The sequence below is a fragment of the Anomalospiza imberbis genome, chromosome 15 (assembly GCF_031753505.1).
Source record: "Anomalospiza imberbis isolate Cuckoo-Finch-1a 21T00152 chromosome 15, ASM3175350v1, whole genome shotgun sequence".
Classification (NCBI taxonomy): domain Eukaryota; kingdom Metazoa; phylum Chordata; class Aves; order Passeriformes; family Viduidae; genus Anomalospiza; species Anomalospiza imberbis.
In genome coordinates, this window is record NC_089695.1 from 17597410 (window position 1) to 17611863 (window position 14454).

Consider the following 14454-nt stretch of genomic DNA (forward strand, 5'->3'; position numbering starts at 1 on the left):
GTTTTTAGAATTCTGGCTGAGATAAAGAAGTTTTCCATGAAGAACAAAGTTCTACCCATCAGAAAGAATGGAAATGAAGGAAATACATTTCGTGGATGACACTGTGTGATTTTTTTGTGATTTCCAGAAGAAAGACTTGAGGAAGGAGCCTTGTACCAACTCTGCAAAGGTGCAGTACTAACATTACCCACTGTAATTAATAAAACAAACAATAATTAAGTGCAGCTCTGTAGCTAACACTGACATTTCTATCAAAAGCAGACAAATTTAATCTTTTCATCACTCTAGTTTTAAGGACCTCCCTACAGAGAAGCTCTGTTTTGTACACAATCTAGAGCCAAACATTCGCACATTCTCAGAGCTGCAGATACAATTCTTCATCACAGGAATCTAAATACCCACCCACAGCCACACCAGAAACCTTCCCCAAGCTCAGCTCCTCACTCCACTTCTTGCTAATGCTTTAATAGCAGAGAAAGGAGCAGAGCAGTGAGAGGGAAACGCTCAAGGGGGATGGTATAAAACCACATGGAGACATTCCCATTCGACTCCTGGATCAGCTCATCCCCCATGCCCAATTAGGAGCAGTGCTGGGAGTGTCTCTGCAGTGTCGCAGAATCAGATCCAAATGCCAGCACATGTTTTAACATTTGCAAAGGAGGGAAAGGAACACAGCCCCTTACAAAGCTAAAGGGCGTCTCTTTCAAGGAAGGAGTCATTGAAAAATGACTCTGGGAGCGTTATTGAAGTATAATTGACTAGAATCTTTGGGTCATTGAATTCACTTCTTCATTGAACACTGTGATTCATCTGGATGAAAGGAACTCTGCCATGGATCCTATCTGCACTTCTCTGAGCAGGTGTCTTTGACTGGCTCCAAGTGCCACCTGAAAGCTGTGGCAGAAAAGTCCCCTTTTCTCATAGTCCCTATTCCATCCCTCCCCCCCAGGCAGGTAAAGAGTTAATGCTGGTGTCTGAGTTTCAACACATTTGGTTCTCTTACAGCACCTGCTGTAAGAGAAGATCTCAGAGCAATCTGTGAGCATTCACCAGCTCAGGCCCATGATTCTCCAGGTTTGTTTTGCATGCCTGCAGAGCAGGGCTGTGAGAACACACCTGACTCCTGCAGGGGCTGCGGGAGATGAGCCGCAGCTTTGTCTTCCTTCAGCCCCTGGAATGGGATTTTTCTGTCTGTTCTTTCCTCCAGAGGGGCGCAGAAAGCAGCACCAGGAAGGGAAGCAGACTGGTCCCAGTACTGAGCCGATGTTTTAGTCCAGCCATGAGCAGTCAGGATCCGTTCCCTCTCTGCCCTCTCCTCTGCTGCGGGCACCGCGTCCTGCAACCAGCTGACTCCTGGAAGTGGCTGCTGAAAGGCTGTTGAAAGATCTGGTTCCTTGGGACTACAAAGTCTGCTTGGAGTGTGCCCAAAGCCAGGCAGCAGTTTCAGGCCACTCTGTCCTCCTTGGCAGGCCGGGCATGTCCCACACGATGCCAGCTGAAGACCGGAGTGGGGCAGTTCACACCCTCACAGAGCTTTTCTTATCCAACCTCTCACATTCTGCACTGATCAAATTTTCTCACATGCCAAAGGCTGTATCAGGGTTATGGCTGACCTAATGACCTAATCAAACTATGTTTAACGGGTGTAGCTCAGCCCCCAGGAGAGGGAGGGCACAGGGACTCGGTGCCCTCTGTGCCACCAGGACTGCAGGGGGTGGTACCAGGGCAGAGCTGTGGCCCCAGGACAGAGCCCCCAGCCTGAGGAACTCACAGACAAGGCACAGAAACGCGGTCGGAAATCACACACAGAGCTGAGAGAGGAGCCCAGAGGAGCTGGAGGTGTGAAGGATGAATGCCCCAAGTCCCAGCTGCTGCCTGCCTTTTCAGCACTGAGAACTCTGCCGTGGACAGGGCAGGGCACAAAAGCTGAGGCGAAGCTCATAAATCCAGTGTTTGTTCCTCTTCCCTTCAGTGACTCCATGGCATTATCCTGTCATTCTTGTGAGCATTTCGAAGGGAAGTTTCTGAACAGCACAACTTTGCCACAGCTCTGCTGCTGGGAAGGGCCGCACCAACATCTGCCATGCACTCCCTGAGTAAAATTCAACTTTTGTTTACAAGGTTTGTCCTCAAAACCAGCAGTCAGCTGCAGCTCTCAGCCATAGCTGCCTTATTAAATATGAAGTTTTTATTTTAAACACAGTACATTTTGTAACAGGAAAATCAATATAGAATAACCCAGAGTACAGCAGACAACAGCTGGGAGACGTAATCTGATGACAGAAAGTTGAGAACAGGATTTTGGCAGTTTTATATTCAGCAAATCTCTCACTTGTTGTTTTTCATGGCATTGAGTTCTAAAGATCTGAGATTTCTCCCCAAAGCGTCACAAGATGAAGAAACCAAGAAACCACTTTCGACATTAAAGGCTGTTATCTACAGAATAAATCATTACTTATATTTTGCTTTATAGGCTACTGTAAGAGGATGACTCTTCCCAGAGGTACGATGAGTTAACAACATCAGTGACCTCAGAGTCCTGAGCAAAGACTCAGAAAGATACTTCAACATCAGAGGACTGAAGGTAAAGTATTTCCTAAAGTAAATCCTTGTCTCTGCCTTCCCTTGGGCTGTGGGTGGGGGTGCTCCGCTCTGCTCAGGGCTGGGGCTCACAAGAAACTCTGCCTGGAAAAGTTACAGAGATGGAAAAGAGGAGATGAAGCCACAGATGTGCCCAGTGCAGAGTACAGAACAGCATCAAGATTCTGCTGATCTGTTACAGTCTTATTTTATTATCAGATTCCTAATTAGAAACAAACTTTATGCCATCATTGAATATTGAATACCCATAATGAATAATGAATAGTACAAATAAACCAGGGATTTTTGGACCCAAGCTACTTGTCCTCAGGAGATGATTAGCTCTCTAAAATGATATGTGACTCACAAAATAAACTCCAATATATTTCCTTAACAGGCAAAAGGGTAACAGATCATTTTGTCCCGAAATGATTTTGTCTCCTGAAATGCTTTTTTCACCACGTCCCACCAAGGATATTCTTTCTCAGATGATGCAGCTGTTTTTTACAGGTGTGCACTGCAGGGTCCTGTGGCCAATGCCGAGTTAAGATCGCGATGTTCCCCCGGTGTCACCCGGCCAGCATTGCCGTCTAGTGCCGTCCCCTCCCTGCTGTCCCCTGCTGTCCCCTCACTCGCTGCTGTCCCCTCACTGTCCCCGCACTGACAGGGCACTGTCACGCAGTCCCTGCACCGCCACCGCACAGCCCCCACCAGCCACTGGCAGTCACTGCGCTGTCCCCGCGCTGTCACAGCCCGGCCACCGACCGTCCCCGCACGGCCACCGCACGGCCACCGCGCTGGCCCCGCACCGCCACTGTCCCCACTGCCTTCCTCTGTCCCTCTGTCCCCGGGTCCTTCTGTCCCCGGGTCCTTCTGTCCCTCTGTCCCTCTGTCCCTCTATCCCTCTGTCCCCTGGTCCCTCTGTCTCTCTATCCCTCTGTCTCTCTGTCCCTGTCCCTCTGTCCCTGTCCCTCTGTCCCTCTGTCCCTGTCCCTCTGTCCCTGTCCCTCTGTCCCTCTGTCCCTGTCCCTCTGTCCCTGTCCCTCTGTCCCTGTCCCTCCGCCTCCGGCGCGGCCGCTCCGGGGCCAGCGCAGAGCCCGCCCCGTGTCAGGCACGGCAGCAGCGCAGGTCCCCCGGCTCCGGGCAGGATTGCTGCTCTGCTGCTGCTCTGCTGCTGCTGCTCTGCTGCTGCTCTGCTGCTGCTCTGCTGCTGCTCTGCTGCTCTGCTGCTGCCGCCGGCAGCGGCTCCGATGGGCAGTGCCGGAGCCCGGAGCAGCCCCGTGCGGGTGGCTCCGGCTGCCCCGGGCTGCCCGGGCCGGGCGGGCTCTGCGTGCCGGGGCTCTCCGTGCTCCCCGTGCCGGGGCTCTCCGTGCTCCCCGTGCCGGGGCTCTCCGTGCTCTCCGTGCCGGGGCTGCGGCTCCCCGGGACCATGAATTCTCCTGCTCGCACTGCCTGCGGCTCTGCAGCCACTTCGCGGGTCCAGAGATGACTTTGAGCTGACTCGCCGAGGGACACGACGCCAGCTTGCTATGGAGGATGAATTTTAAGATGAATACCTACCTTGGCGATACATCCAATACATCAATACCGGGATATTTCAAAGGCTCTGCACTAAATTATGGCAATTTTTCTGCAAACAACTCCAACGAGACAGGAAGCGACCCGGATTCACCTGCCTTGGCCACCAGCAGGGCGATCATTGTGGGGCTGATCCTCGGTGCCTTTATTCTCTTTGCTATCATAGGTAATATCCTGGTAATTCTCTCAGTGGCTTGCAACAGACACTTAAGAATCCCCACGAACTATTTCATCATTAACCTGGCCATAGCAGACCTGCTGCTGAGTTTCACTGTCCTGCCGTTCTCTGCCACGCTGGAAGTGCTTGGCTACTGGGCTTTGGGGAGGATATTCTGTGACATCTGGGCAGCAGTGGATGTGCTGTGCTGCACAGCCTCTATTCTGAGCCTGTGTGCGATTTCCATCGACAGATACATCGGGGTGCGGTACTCCCTGCAGTACCCCACGCTGGTCACCAGGAGAAGGGCGATTTTAGCTCTCCTGGGTGTCTGGGTCCTGTCCATGGTGATTTCCATCGGGCCTCTGCTGGGCTGGAAGGAGCCGGCCCCGCAGGACGACAGGGAGTGCCGGATCACTGAGGAGCCCTTCTACGCCCTCTTCTCCTCCCTGGGCTCCTTCTACATCCCTTTAATCGTCATCCTAGTCATGTACTGCCGGGTCTACGTCGTGGCCAAAAGGACTACCAGGAACCTGGAAGCTGGGGTGATGAAGGAAATGTCCAACTCCAAGGAGCTGACCTTACGGATTCACTACAAGCACGTTCACGAGGACTCCTTGAACAACACCAAATCCAAGGGTCACAACCCCAGGAACTCCTTAGCTTTCAGACTTTTAAAATTCTCCAGAGAAAAGAAGGCGGCCAAGACGTTGGGAATTGTGGTTGGCATGTTCATCCTGTGCTGGCTCCCCTTCTTCATTGTGCTGCCACTGGGTGAGTTGGGGATGCGAGGGCAGGGCTCGGGGTTGGTTTGTTGGAACCCACAGAAATACCTTGGAAAGGAATCAGACGGATGAGGAGGAGATACTGTTGGGAGAGCTGCAGTGAGCAGATGAAAGGAAGGGAATGAAAGGAACTCCTGATGCGCAGAGAGTCAAGCTGGAACTTTGGGAAGTGTGCAGCTGCCCAAAGCTGCTCACCTGCAGTCCTCAGGGCCCGTGTCACCCCAGGGGACAATATCTCCAGGGTTCATATCTTAAATCCCCCTCTGTTGAATTGAAGTAGGTGTCAGAAACATTACCAAAATGCTTTACCCCAAATCCTAGATGAGACCAGAGAGCAGCAATGTTGGGGGTTCATGTCAGTGCCCCAGGTTTGGGATATAACACAGTAGGATTCTGGCATTTTAAGGTGCCCTAACTGGAAATGAACTCAGTTAATTTTCTGAGCTTTGAGAAACCGAAAAGTTCTAGTTGTGAGTTCAAACATTACTGATGAAATCCCAAAAGCAAAGGAGATCCCACAGATCCCAAGGAAGGAGCTCATCAGTGTCAGCAGCTCTTCATTCAGGGGTTTTGGACACTGCCATGGGAGCTTTTGGCAGCCACTTTGTTCACTTTCAGCTTCAAAACATTGTTCAAGCATTGACATAGCTTTAACACATTGCTCAGCGTCCCCAGAGCTGTGAAATGTTCTTGTGTTGTTTTTAATATTAGCACTACCTCTGAAGGGGACTATCTCAAGATATTCAATTACTGAGCTCTCAGAAATATCTGTCCAAAATTAATTTCTCTGAGACAATCTGGCAGCCTAATTATGGAAAGAGGTGGATAAAGAAAGGGGAGAAAAAGCCTTTATTAATGCTCTGTATTTGTGTTTACTTAGTTACCAAACCAAAACATTTCTGATTGAGTGGTAAGTGAATATTTTTAGAGATTGTTGTAGAAAACTAAACTAAGTTCAGCAGCCTGGTCCTGGTGGAGTATTATAAAACTATAATTTCTGTCTATCATTAAGAATCTTTACTGCTTCAGCTACTGCAGGGCAACTTTGTCATCTCTAGCTTATTATACTGAATTTTAAAATCTTTATGACTCAAGACTTGCATAAAGGTCACGTTAAGGATGTGAAAAATTCCAAATAGAAGGAAAACTGTGAGTAAAGTTCTCTTTGGCTACTGAAGTTTAAGTCCTTGTGCTGGCTCTTAGAGGAAGTTAATAACATAAAACAAGCAAAAATACCCATCTGTGGATAGAAATGTATTCCACCATATGTAGCAGTATGAGATTTGTAACAGTAGGTCACGATCCCCTGATAAAGCAGATGCCCTCCTTGATTTTGAGTTATTGAAGGGAAAAAAGCAGCTGTGAACACAGCAGCTCATGGTGTGGGTGGCTGGAGCCAGGGCTGACACCCCTCACCCAGCTCAGGTGTGGAGCAGCCCACCTGGGTTTGTCCCCAGCAAAAACACAGACACAGGGCAGGAACACAGGGACATACCAACCAGCTCCCATAAAAGTGTCAGCTTTCCCTTTGAGGAGTTGTTTCGAATCTCCTGGGCTCTCTGGGAGGTTTAGTGAGAGGCTGTTAAACCACCTGAGGGAGAATTGATTGCTTGCCAGGATAGGATTTTATCTCCTGTGTAAACTGTGCTGAGGCAGCAGTGGGTGACAGGCTGGAGCCTCCAGCACAGCACCAGGGCTGGCACAGGGCCTGGGGGACAAAGCCAGTGCTGGGGACAAACCAGAGCTGGGGGACAAAGCCAGAGCTAGGGGACAAAGTCAGTTCTGGGAACCAAACCAGTGCTGGGGGACAAACCCAGAGCTGGGGACAAACCCAGAGCTGGGGACAAACCAGAGCTGGGGACAAAGTCAGTTCTGGGAACCAAACCAGTGCTGGGGGACAAACCAGTGCTGGGGGACAAACCCAGAGGTAGGGGACAAAGCCAATGCTGGGGACAAACCAGTGCTGGGGGACAAAGCCAGAGCTAGGGGACAAAGTCAGTTCTGGGAACCAAACCAGTGCTGGGGGACAAACCAGTGCTGGGGGACAAACCAGAGCTGGGGACAAACCAGAGCTGGGGACAAACCCAGAACCCAGAGCTGGGAACCCCAGCCCAGCCCAGCCCGGGTTGTGACCCCAACACCCCCAGTGTGGGGTCACTGGCACCCAGAGCCAAGGGCAGGAAGAGCTGCAGGGGTGAGCTCTTGGCAGTGCCGTAAAACTGCTGGAATCCTGTTTCTGTCAGAAACCCTCTGGCTGAAAAAGGGGGACAGAGGGTGTCCACAGCACCCAGGATCCAAATACATTTCCACTGTGAGTATTTTCCCTTTGCTTTGCTGACCAGGAATAGGCTGGGTTTATCCCTTGTCCCTGACTTTTCTTTTTCAACTTATGATGCAGTACTGTCCAACCCCTGTATTTTTATCTCCATGTATCAGTGCAGAGCCAATTGAGGATGTCAGGCATGATTCAAGCATTGCTCACTAGGACAGGTGGGAAAAGTCCCTTTCCTGACGTGCACAATGCAGCTGCTCTCAACTGCAGCGGAGGGGAAAGAATTCCTAAGGAGCTCTGAGCTGCACTCTTCATAGCAGGAATCTTTTGCTTTGCGTCTTGAAGACACAAAATTCAGTGAAATGTTATCAAAAACCCTTTAGAGAGCACCCAGTGGTATGAAATCAATTCCTGGGAGAGGCAAACTGTAGAATCCAAAGGGTGCTGATGTTTTCCAAGCTCTCCACTGGTCCCTGGGCTGTCCAGCTGAGACAGCTCCCCTTCCTGCAAGGACAGGCTTCTTCCTCAGCTTCTCCTCCTCACACCTCCTGTTTGCCCCAGTAACCCAAATCACACCCTCACATCTGCATCCTTGCTATTTCTGTTTCTATTTCTCTGCTCCCTGTTCCCCTCAGTAATTCCATGACTCCGCAGGAGGGTACTGGCAAAGCAGCTCTGGATTTCTATGGATCCAAGCACAAAATATTTGCCAAGCTGGTAAATGTTATTTCTGCAGCACCACAGCCTCAGGTCTGAACAAATCTACTTAGATGTAGCAGAGTTTCCTTGGCATTCTCAGCAATTTCCCAGTGAGTTTCCCAGGCAAAATTATTCTTTTTGCAGTCTGCCATTTCAATGTATTCCACAGCTCCCCATTTGATATTCCAGCCCAGAGTTATTCCATCAGGTGGCAGCTATGCCTGGGAACAGCTGTGGTGCTGAAAGCAGGCAGATTGCTTGGGAAAATGAAAAGAAATCATATCAGTGCTTCCACAGCTTTTTTCAAGCAAAAATCCCAAGGAAATCTCTGAATCCAGTGCAGATCGGAATTCCAGCCTTGACACCACAGGCACTGAGCAGCATTAAATTCTCAGCACTGAATTACCCCCAGTCAGGTCTGGGGCACTGAGCTGTGCTGCCTTCAGCACCTGGGGACGCAGAACTGGGATCAGAGAGAATTGTGTGAGAAATTTGGGTTATTCCTGTATTGGATATTCTTTCCAGGCAGCAGTTGAACTGCAGAACATCCTGGCTGCACATTTATAAAAGCTCCCTGCCTGTGCAAACAGTCACCCTGCCACTCAAAATTGTTTGTGATTCAATATAAAAAATAAACTAAAGACATTTGTGTCTTTGAGACAACTTCTTGGGCCATAAATTCAGTGACTCAGCTTTGAGGAGTAAATATCTTGTTTTTTTTAAATAAATGTTTCTTTTCATCCCCTTCATACAAATTCTTCCTTAGGCAGCAGGACTACATTAAATATTCGTTGCTGATAAATGATGAGTGAAAGAGATTCTTTTTATTTAAAGGCTAGAGCCCTGCAGAACTAAGATAACACTCATTAAAACTCCCTCCTTTACACAATGGAGTGACCAATTTTATGTCAATACCTTTGTTTAAAAGATGAATACAAAATGAAGGATTGTATAAGGAGAGGTTTAGTGTCACACCTGTAAATTGAGATATCAGAGCAGACTTCCCAGTCTTCTCCCAGACATTCCCAGAGGGAAAACTCACCAGGCACTTAACCAGGGCACTGCCCCAGCCTGCTGCATCATTCCAGGGGAGATCAGAGCAGGGCCCACTGCCCAGTTCAGAGCCTGCTCCCACAAACCCTGCAAAGAAAAATAAAACTCTTGGAACTTAACTGACATGGGAGAGGTCCCAAGAGCCCCAGGATGAAGATACACCTGGTGGGACTGTCACAATGGATCAGGCTTTGGTAATCTCTCTGTAAGTAAAAAAAATAACATTAAATGTTCTGCACATTGTAGGTCAGCCAACACGAAATTATTCTTAAAATAAAATGCTGTTTAAGTACAGAATGTGGATTTATGTTACAACAGGCCAACCTCTGAGAATACCAAATTAGGCCCCTTGGTTTCCATGGGAAACCCTTCCAGGCTTTAGGTCTGGTGCCACTGGGCTCTGCTCTCTGCAGGGCTTTAGGCCTGGCTTATCTTCACCTCATTTGCCTCCTCTTCCCCTCCCTGACCAGTCCAGCTCTCTGGAATTGATGACCTTGAGTTAATAGTTACAGAATTCAGATAAATTAATGAGATGTGGCAATCTGGCAGGTCAATCCTGGTGCAAAGTTCAGTTGACAGGAGACAGCAGGAACGGGACAATCACACACCTGAGGGCATTCACTGAGCAGCACAGAGTGTTTTGGCACGTGGGGAGCACCAGATTACTTTGGGATTATTTATTTTCCTACTGAAATAGCCTCCCTTAAACCCTGGTTTAAGCCTTTGCTTTGCAAAGGGTATCACTTACCAGTCACTTACAGATGTCTGGGGTTTAGGACAAAGTTATCAAAGTAGGGGAAACTGCACAAATTCCTGGGTAATTCCTCTGTAGGCTTTGGATTTGTTTGTCAGAGGAACACAGGGAAATCCTACAGTGGTCAGTATCACAGAAACAAATATACAGAGCAATGCAGAAAAAACCACAGAGAAATCACCCAGTGCTGACTCCTCAGCCCCTGGGATGGCAGCAGCTCCTGGGTCAGGGGGTCAGAGAGATCCAAGGAAAAAAAAAAATCAGGACTGAGCCACTGGGCAGTGAGAGGAAATCTCCCAACTCTTGAAATCAAAGGAAGGAGGGAAGGGAGTCTCAGAGGAAACGTTGCTTTTAGCAGGGCAGTTGGACATTAGGTCCTTACCCCAGAGGGCTTTGCAAACACTCGAGCTGCTCAGGTTGGAGGGCACAGGAGCAGCACTGAGGAAAGGGACACAAATCCAGGTGTTCCTAAAGCACCTGAGGCCAGAGCTCAGGGTCTCAGGTGCTTCAGGTGAAATACTGCCAGGACCAAAGGAGGTTTTTCACATCTTTACTAAAACAATCCTGCATGACCCACTGCAAGGTTTGGAGCTGTTTTGATGGGCTTCCAGGTGAGCCCTAGGAGCTGGAAAGCAAGAACCATCCATCTCAGAGGGACCAGAGACAAAACCTGTACTGGAAACTCATCCAGCACCTCTGTAACAGTGCTCAGCTCCATGCTGGAGCTATTTCCTACCAGCCAGGGCCAAGACAGATTGGCTCAGCTGTCAGGCAGAAGCAAGGAGAGAGAAAACACCAGAGCATGTTCAGTAATTGCAGATATTTAAGTACAATAAATGAAATGTCAGCAGACTCAGATTAGCTTTTCTAGACTCCCTCAATCAGCTAATCCCTTGCAAAACAAGGATAATCTTGGCTCGTGTGCTGTCTAGTCAGGAGCTGCTGGAGTCTGTAACTCTTTTGGACTAAATAATATCAACAATAATGCTGTGTTTGTGTCCCTGTGCACTGCCAGCTTTAGAGACTGAACAAGATTCTGACCAAAACTGATCTTGGTTTATCATATTTGTCTGAGGGCAGCACAGTTTAAACACAGGTGAGTTCTCTCGGTGGTGTAAGTCACAAGGCTGGGCTGGGCTGGCTGGTGGTGCCCAGAGCAGCAATTCTGTGTTTAAATCCAAGGCACTGTCCCTTCAGAAATCAAATGTAGCTGCTGTGCCTTGCAACTGCTCGTAATGCAAGGAGGTGTAGCAGCTCTGGGGTTTAGGAAAAGATCTCGTGCCTATCTGTACTCCTTGAGGTCCTGGTTTTATTTTGGCCAGTCCAGATAAGTTTCTATTTTTGGAGCCCTTCAAAAGCTCACAAATTTGAGTCGTTGTGAATGGAGTTCATGCTGTTCTCATTGCAGTGATTTGTTCATCTGAAATACGAGGCACCTGCTACAGGTTGTCAGTCCTAGGACATAAATTCCTCACAACCAGGACACTTTGGAGCTCTCAGCAACCTGGGATGGTGGAAGGTGTCCCTATCCACAGCAGGGGTGGAACTGGATGAGCTTTAAGGTCCCTTTAAACCAAAACATTCCATGATTCCAGGATATTCACAATGTACCTATCACTACTCTGAGAATGACAGCTGCTGGACTTGGAACCCCATCAGATTTGTATGCTACCCATTGTTATTTATAATTTATCCAGTTTTCCTTTCATTTTCCTTATTGAATTTGATTCTGCTTATTTTGGATGCTCTCCCTGTTTTTCAAGATCATTTTCATTGTTTTCCAGCTGTTTTCCCTGTTATCCTAATCCTCTTCTCCAGCAGCCTCCCAGCTTGACCAACCCTTAGTTTTATAACCATCCTCTCCACTTCATCATCTACTGTTTGTAAACATCTACTGTTAGTTTTTTTTCCCCTATATTAAATAAGTCCAGGGGAATGTAAACAAACACTGGATGCTGGAAGGGCAGAAATCAGGAGCTTCAGAAATCCAATTAGCTCTAAAACCTTGGCACGCTGGCTTGGCTGAGCCCGTGGTGAGAAGGGCTGCAGGAAGCTTAAACAAAAGGCAACCACATCCTTTCAGCACATTCTAAACTCACAACTCTGCTCAGGGGCAGATTATTGCTCCTGCAGGGAGGATTGTGCTGGCTGTGCACACAGTGGATGTAACTCAGCCACCAGCAGCTTCCAGGAGCTGTGGCTCCTGCAGGAATCCCAGCAGGAACATGGAGCTTTCCAGCCTGGAAAGTCTCGTGCTGGTCACAGCACAGATCTGATCAATCACTTTTCCCAGGGAAAAGCTCCATCAAAAAGCAGATTCCTTGACAGCAAGGCTCATTTCTGCACAAGCTGACTCCTGGGGGACAGATGGAGATGGGGGTTGATGCTGGTTTCCTGTGCTCCCATCTCAGGGCTCAGCTGTTACCATTTGGTGTTTTGCAACGCTTTCCCTCAGCAGAGCAATTTTTAAAACCTTGGAATTTTCTCTTGAAAAGCTCAGATTTAACTACAGTCAGAATGGCTCCAATCTGCACCAAAATGGAATCTCTGAAAGAAGACCGGCCCTTGGATTGCCTTCCAAGGGCACCTTTACCCAATCCCTAATTACCAGCTCTCTCTTTCTATTTTGTGGTGTGCAAACAAGGAGGTTTGGAAGCACTTCATTTTCAGCCTGTTATCAATAGAGAGAAGGAGTTTCATGTTTTGTGGCTCTTTAACCCTCAAACAATGGCAAAGGCATGCAGCATGCAGGATCTCCAGTTTCCTAGCTGGAATATCCAGTGGCACACAGCAAAGCCCTTACATGACTCTGTTGCACCACTGTATTGCAATTAATCCAGATGTTGAATTTGTTCCAGGAAACTGGAAAGGAACTCAACACACGCCCCCCCCTAGGTGTTTCCATCTCAGCAAAACTGGATTTAGAAGATTTTTAAATGCAATTCCTTTGTAAGGCACAGAAAACAGCACCCGACAGCCCCAAATTCATCCCTGGTGACTTGTCCTGAACTCCAGGGAATTCACAGTACTCCTCCCCAATTATTACCTAATCAAACTATCAAATTCAGAGCAGAACTGATCATTCTATGAGTAATTTATTATACTTAACTGATATCAGACCCACAATGCATTAAAAATGAATGTTTAATTAAAACCTCCTTCAGTGAAGAGTTTTCCTTAATTAAGAGTACAGCAATTAAGCCGTTCCAGAAGATTTTCCTGCTGCCCACCCTGATATTTTAAGGACTTTTCCCAGGTCCACTGAAGTCCTTCTGAGCCTTTTCAAAGGGTTTCAAGTATTTCCCTGACTCCAGTGGACTCTGAATTTTAATGTCTCAGTGGTGCTCTGCCTCCATATTCTGCAGAATATGTGAGGAGAATTAATGTGGCAAATTGTTTCCCAGAGTGTTCCCTAATTTCATTGAGGAGACTTGACTGACTTTCTCTGTAATAAAGCATTCATTATAAAGAACCAGTCAGAGCCTAAATGAAATTAGTTCTTCCTAAATAAAATATTTCTTCATTCCTTTTTATGATACTTGCTCTTGCTCAGTATCTCCAAGCTCAACAGCTCCAGCAAGCCTGGGGACTGTGGGCAAAAAACGGATCCCTCCAAACTGATCCAGCTGATTTTCTGAAATATTTCCTGTTCTTCACTTGTGCTTTGCAAAAATCTCGTTGGTGTCAGTGGTGCAGTGAGAGGGAGCTTGTGGTGCTATGATTAATAAATCACAGGGTTAGTGCCAAGAAATAAAAGTGAGCAGAAAATCCACATCCCTTGGAGTGAGGCTGTTAAACGTGGAACACCAGGAGAGCAATCACTTGGAGCAGGGAAATCCATCTGGCCACCCCACCAGGAATAAATCACTGAGGAAAGAGCCACACGCAAAGTTTCCAGGCATTTTAAAGAGCAATTTAAATCAGCACAAGGCAATATTTAATCTCCTTATCAGGCTGCAGTGGGGAAGTGATTGGAGATTAGAGCAGGAAATATCAGTCTGGCGTTCGAGTGAGTCCAGCAGGCTTTGCTTTAGCATTTTATCAAGGCATCAAAACACCCCACACTTGTTTGCTCCTGGCAGGTTAATGCAGCTAAATAAAAGGTATTGTAGTTAATTAAAATAAATAAATTACATTAAAGATCAGCATTTAGCTACAATAATAGAAAGGTTTTAAACTGAGAATCTCAGGAGTAAATTCTTGTGTGATGTAGATTAAAGAAGCACAGCTCGTTTATCTGCATTGGTTCCCAGTTTTCATCTCTAGACTTCCACTCATTTTATCTGGCTTGTAAAATTCCTTTTTTTTTTTTTTTTATTTTATCATTTTCTCTGTCCACATTTAATCTGACTAAAAATATTTCAGTTTGGTAGAGGAATGTCTCACAGATTTCAGCTGTTACAGTATCAGACAAAGGCAGACCTTTCAATGCACCTCTGTGGATTCAAATTTACACCTGAGAAAAAAATAGAGACTCCTGAGCCACTTGATGAGGTTTGCTGGCCTTTAAGAGCTAAAAATCATCTATATTTCAAAGGAATTCCAGAAAACAATTTAAGAAATTTGTCAGTGTGAG

The 14454-nt window shown here is 47.4% G+C and overlaps 1 protein-coding gene across 1 annotated transcript in view; it reads left to right on the forward strand.

Annotated features, from left to right (window-relative positions):
• Positions 1-3977: 3977 nt before the first annotated feature.
• ADRA1B (adrenoceptor alpha 1B) overlaps positions 3978-14454 on the forward strand; it is a 147975-nt gene continuing 137498 nt past the window's right edge. The window contains exon 1 of the mRNA XM_068206338.1: positions 3978-5089. Within this exon, the coding sequence (XP_068062439.1) occupies positions 4117-5089 (973 nt within the window). The 5' untranslated portion in view covers positions 3978-4116. The remainder of the gene's footprint in view (positions 5090-14454) is intronic.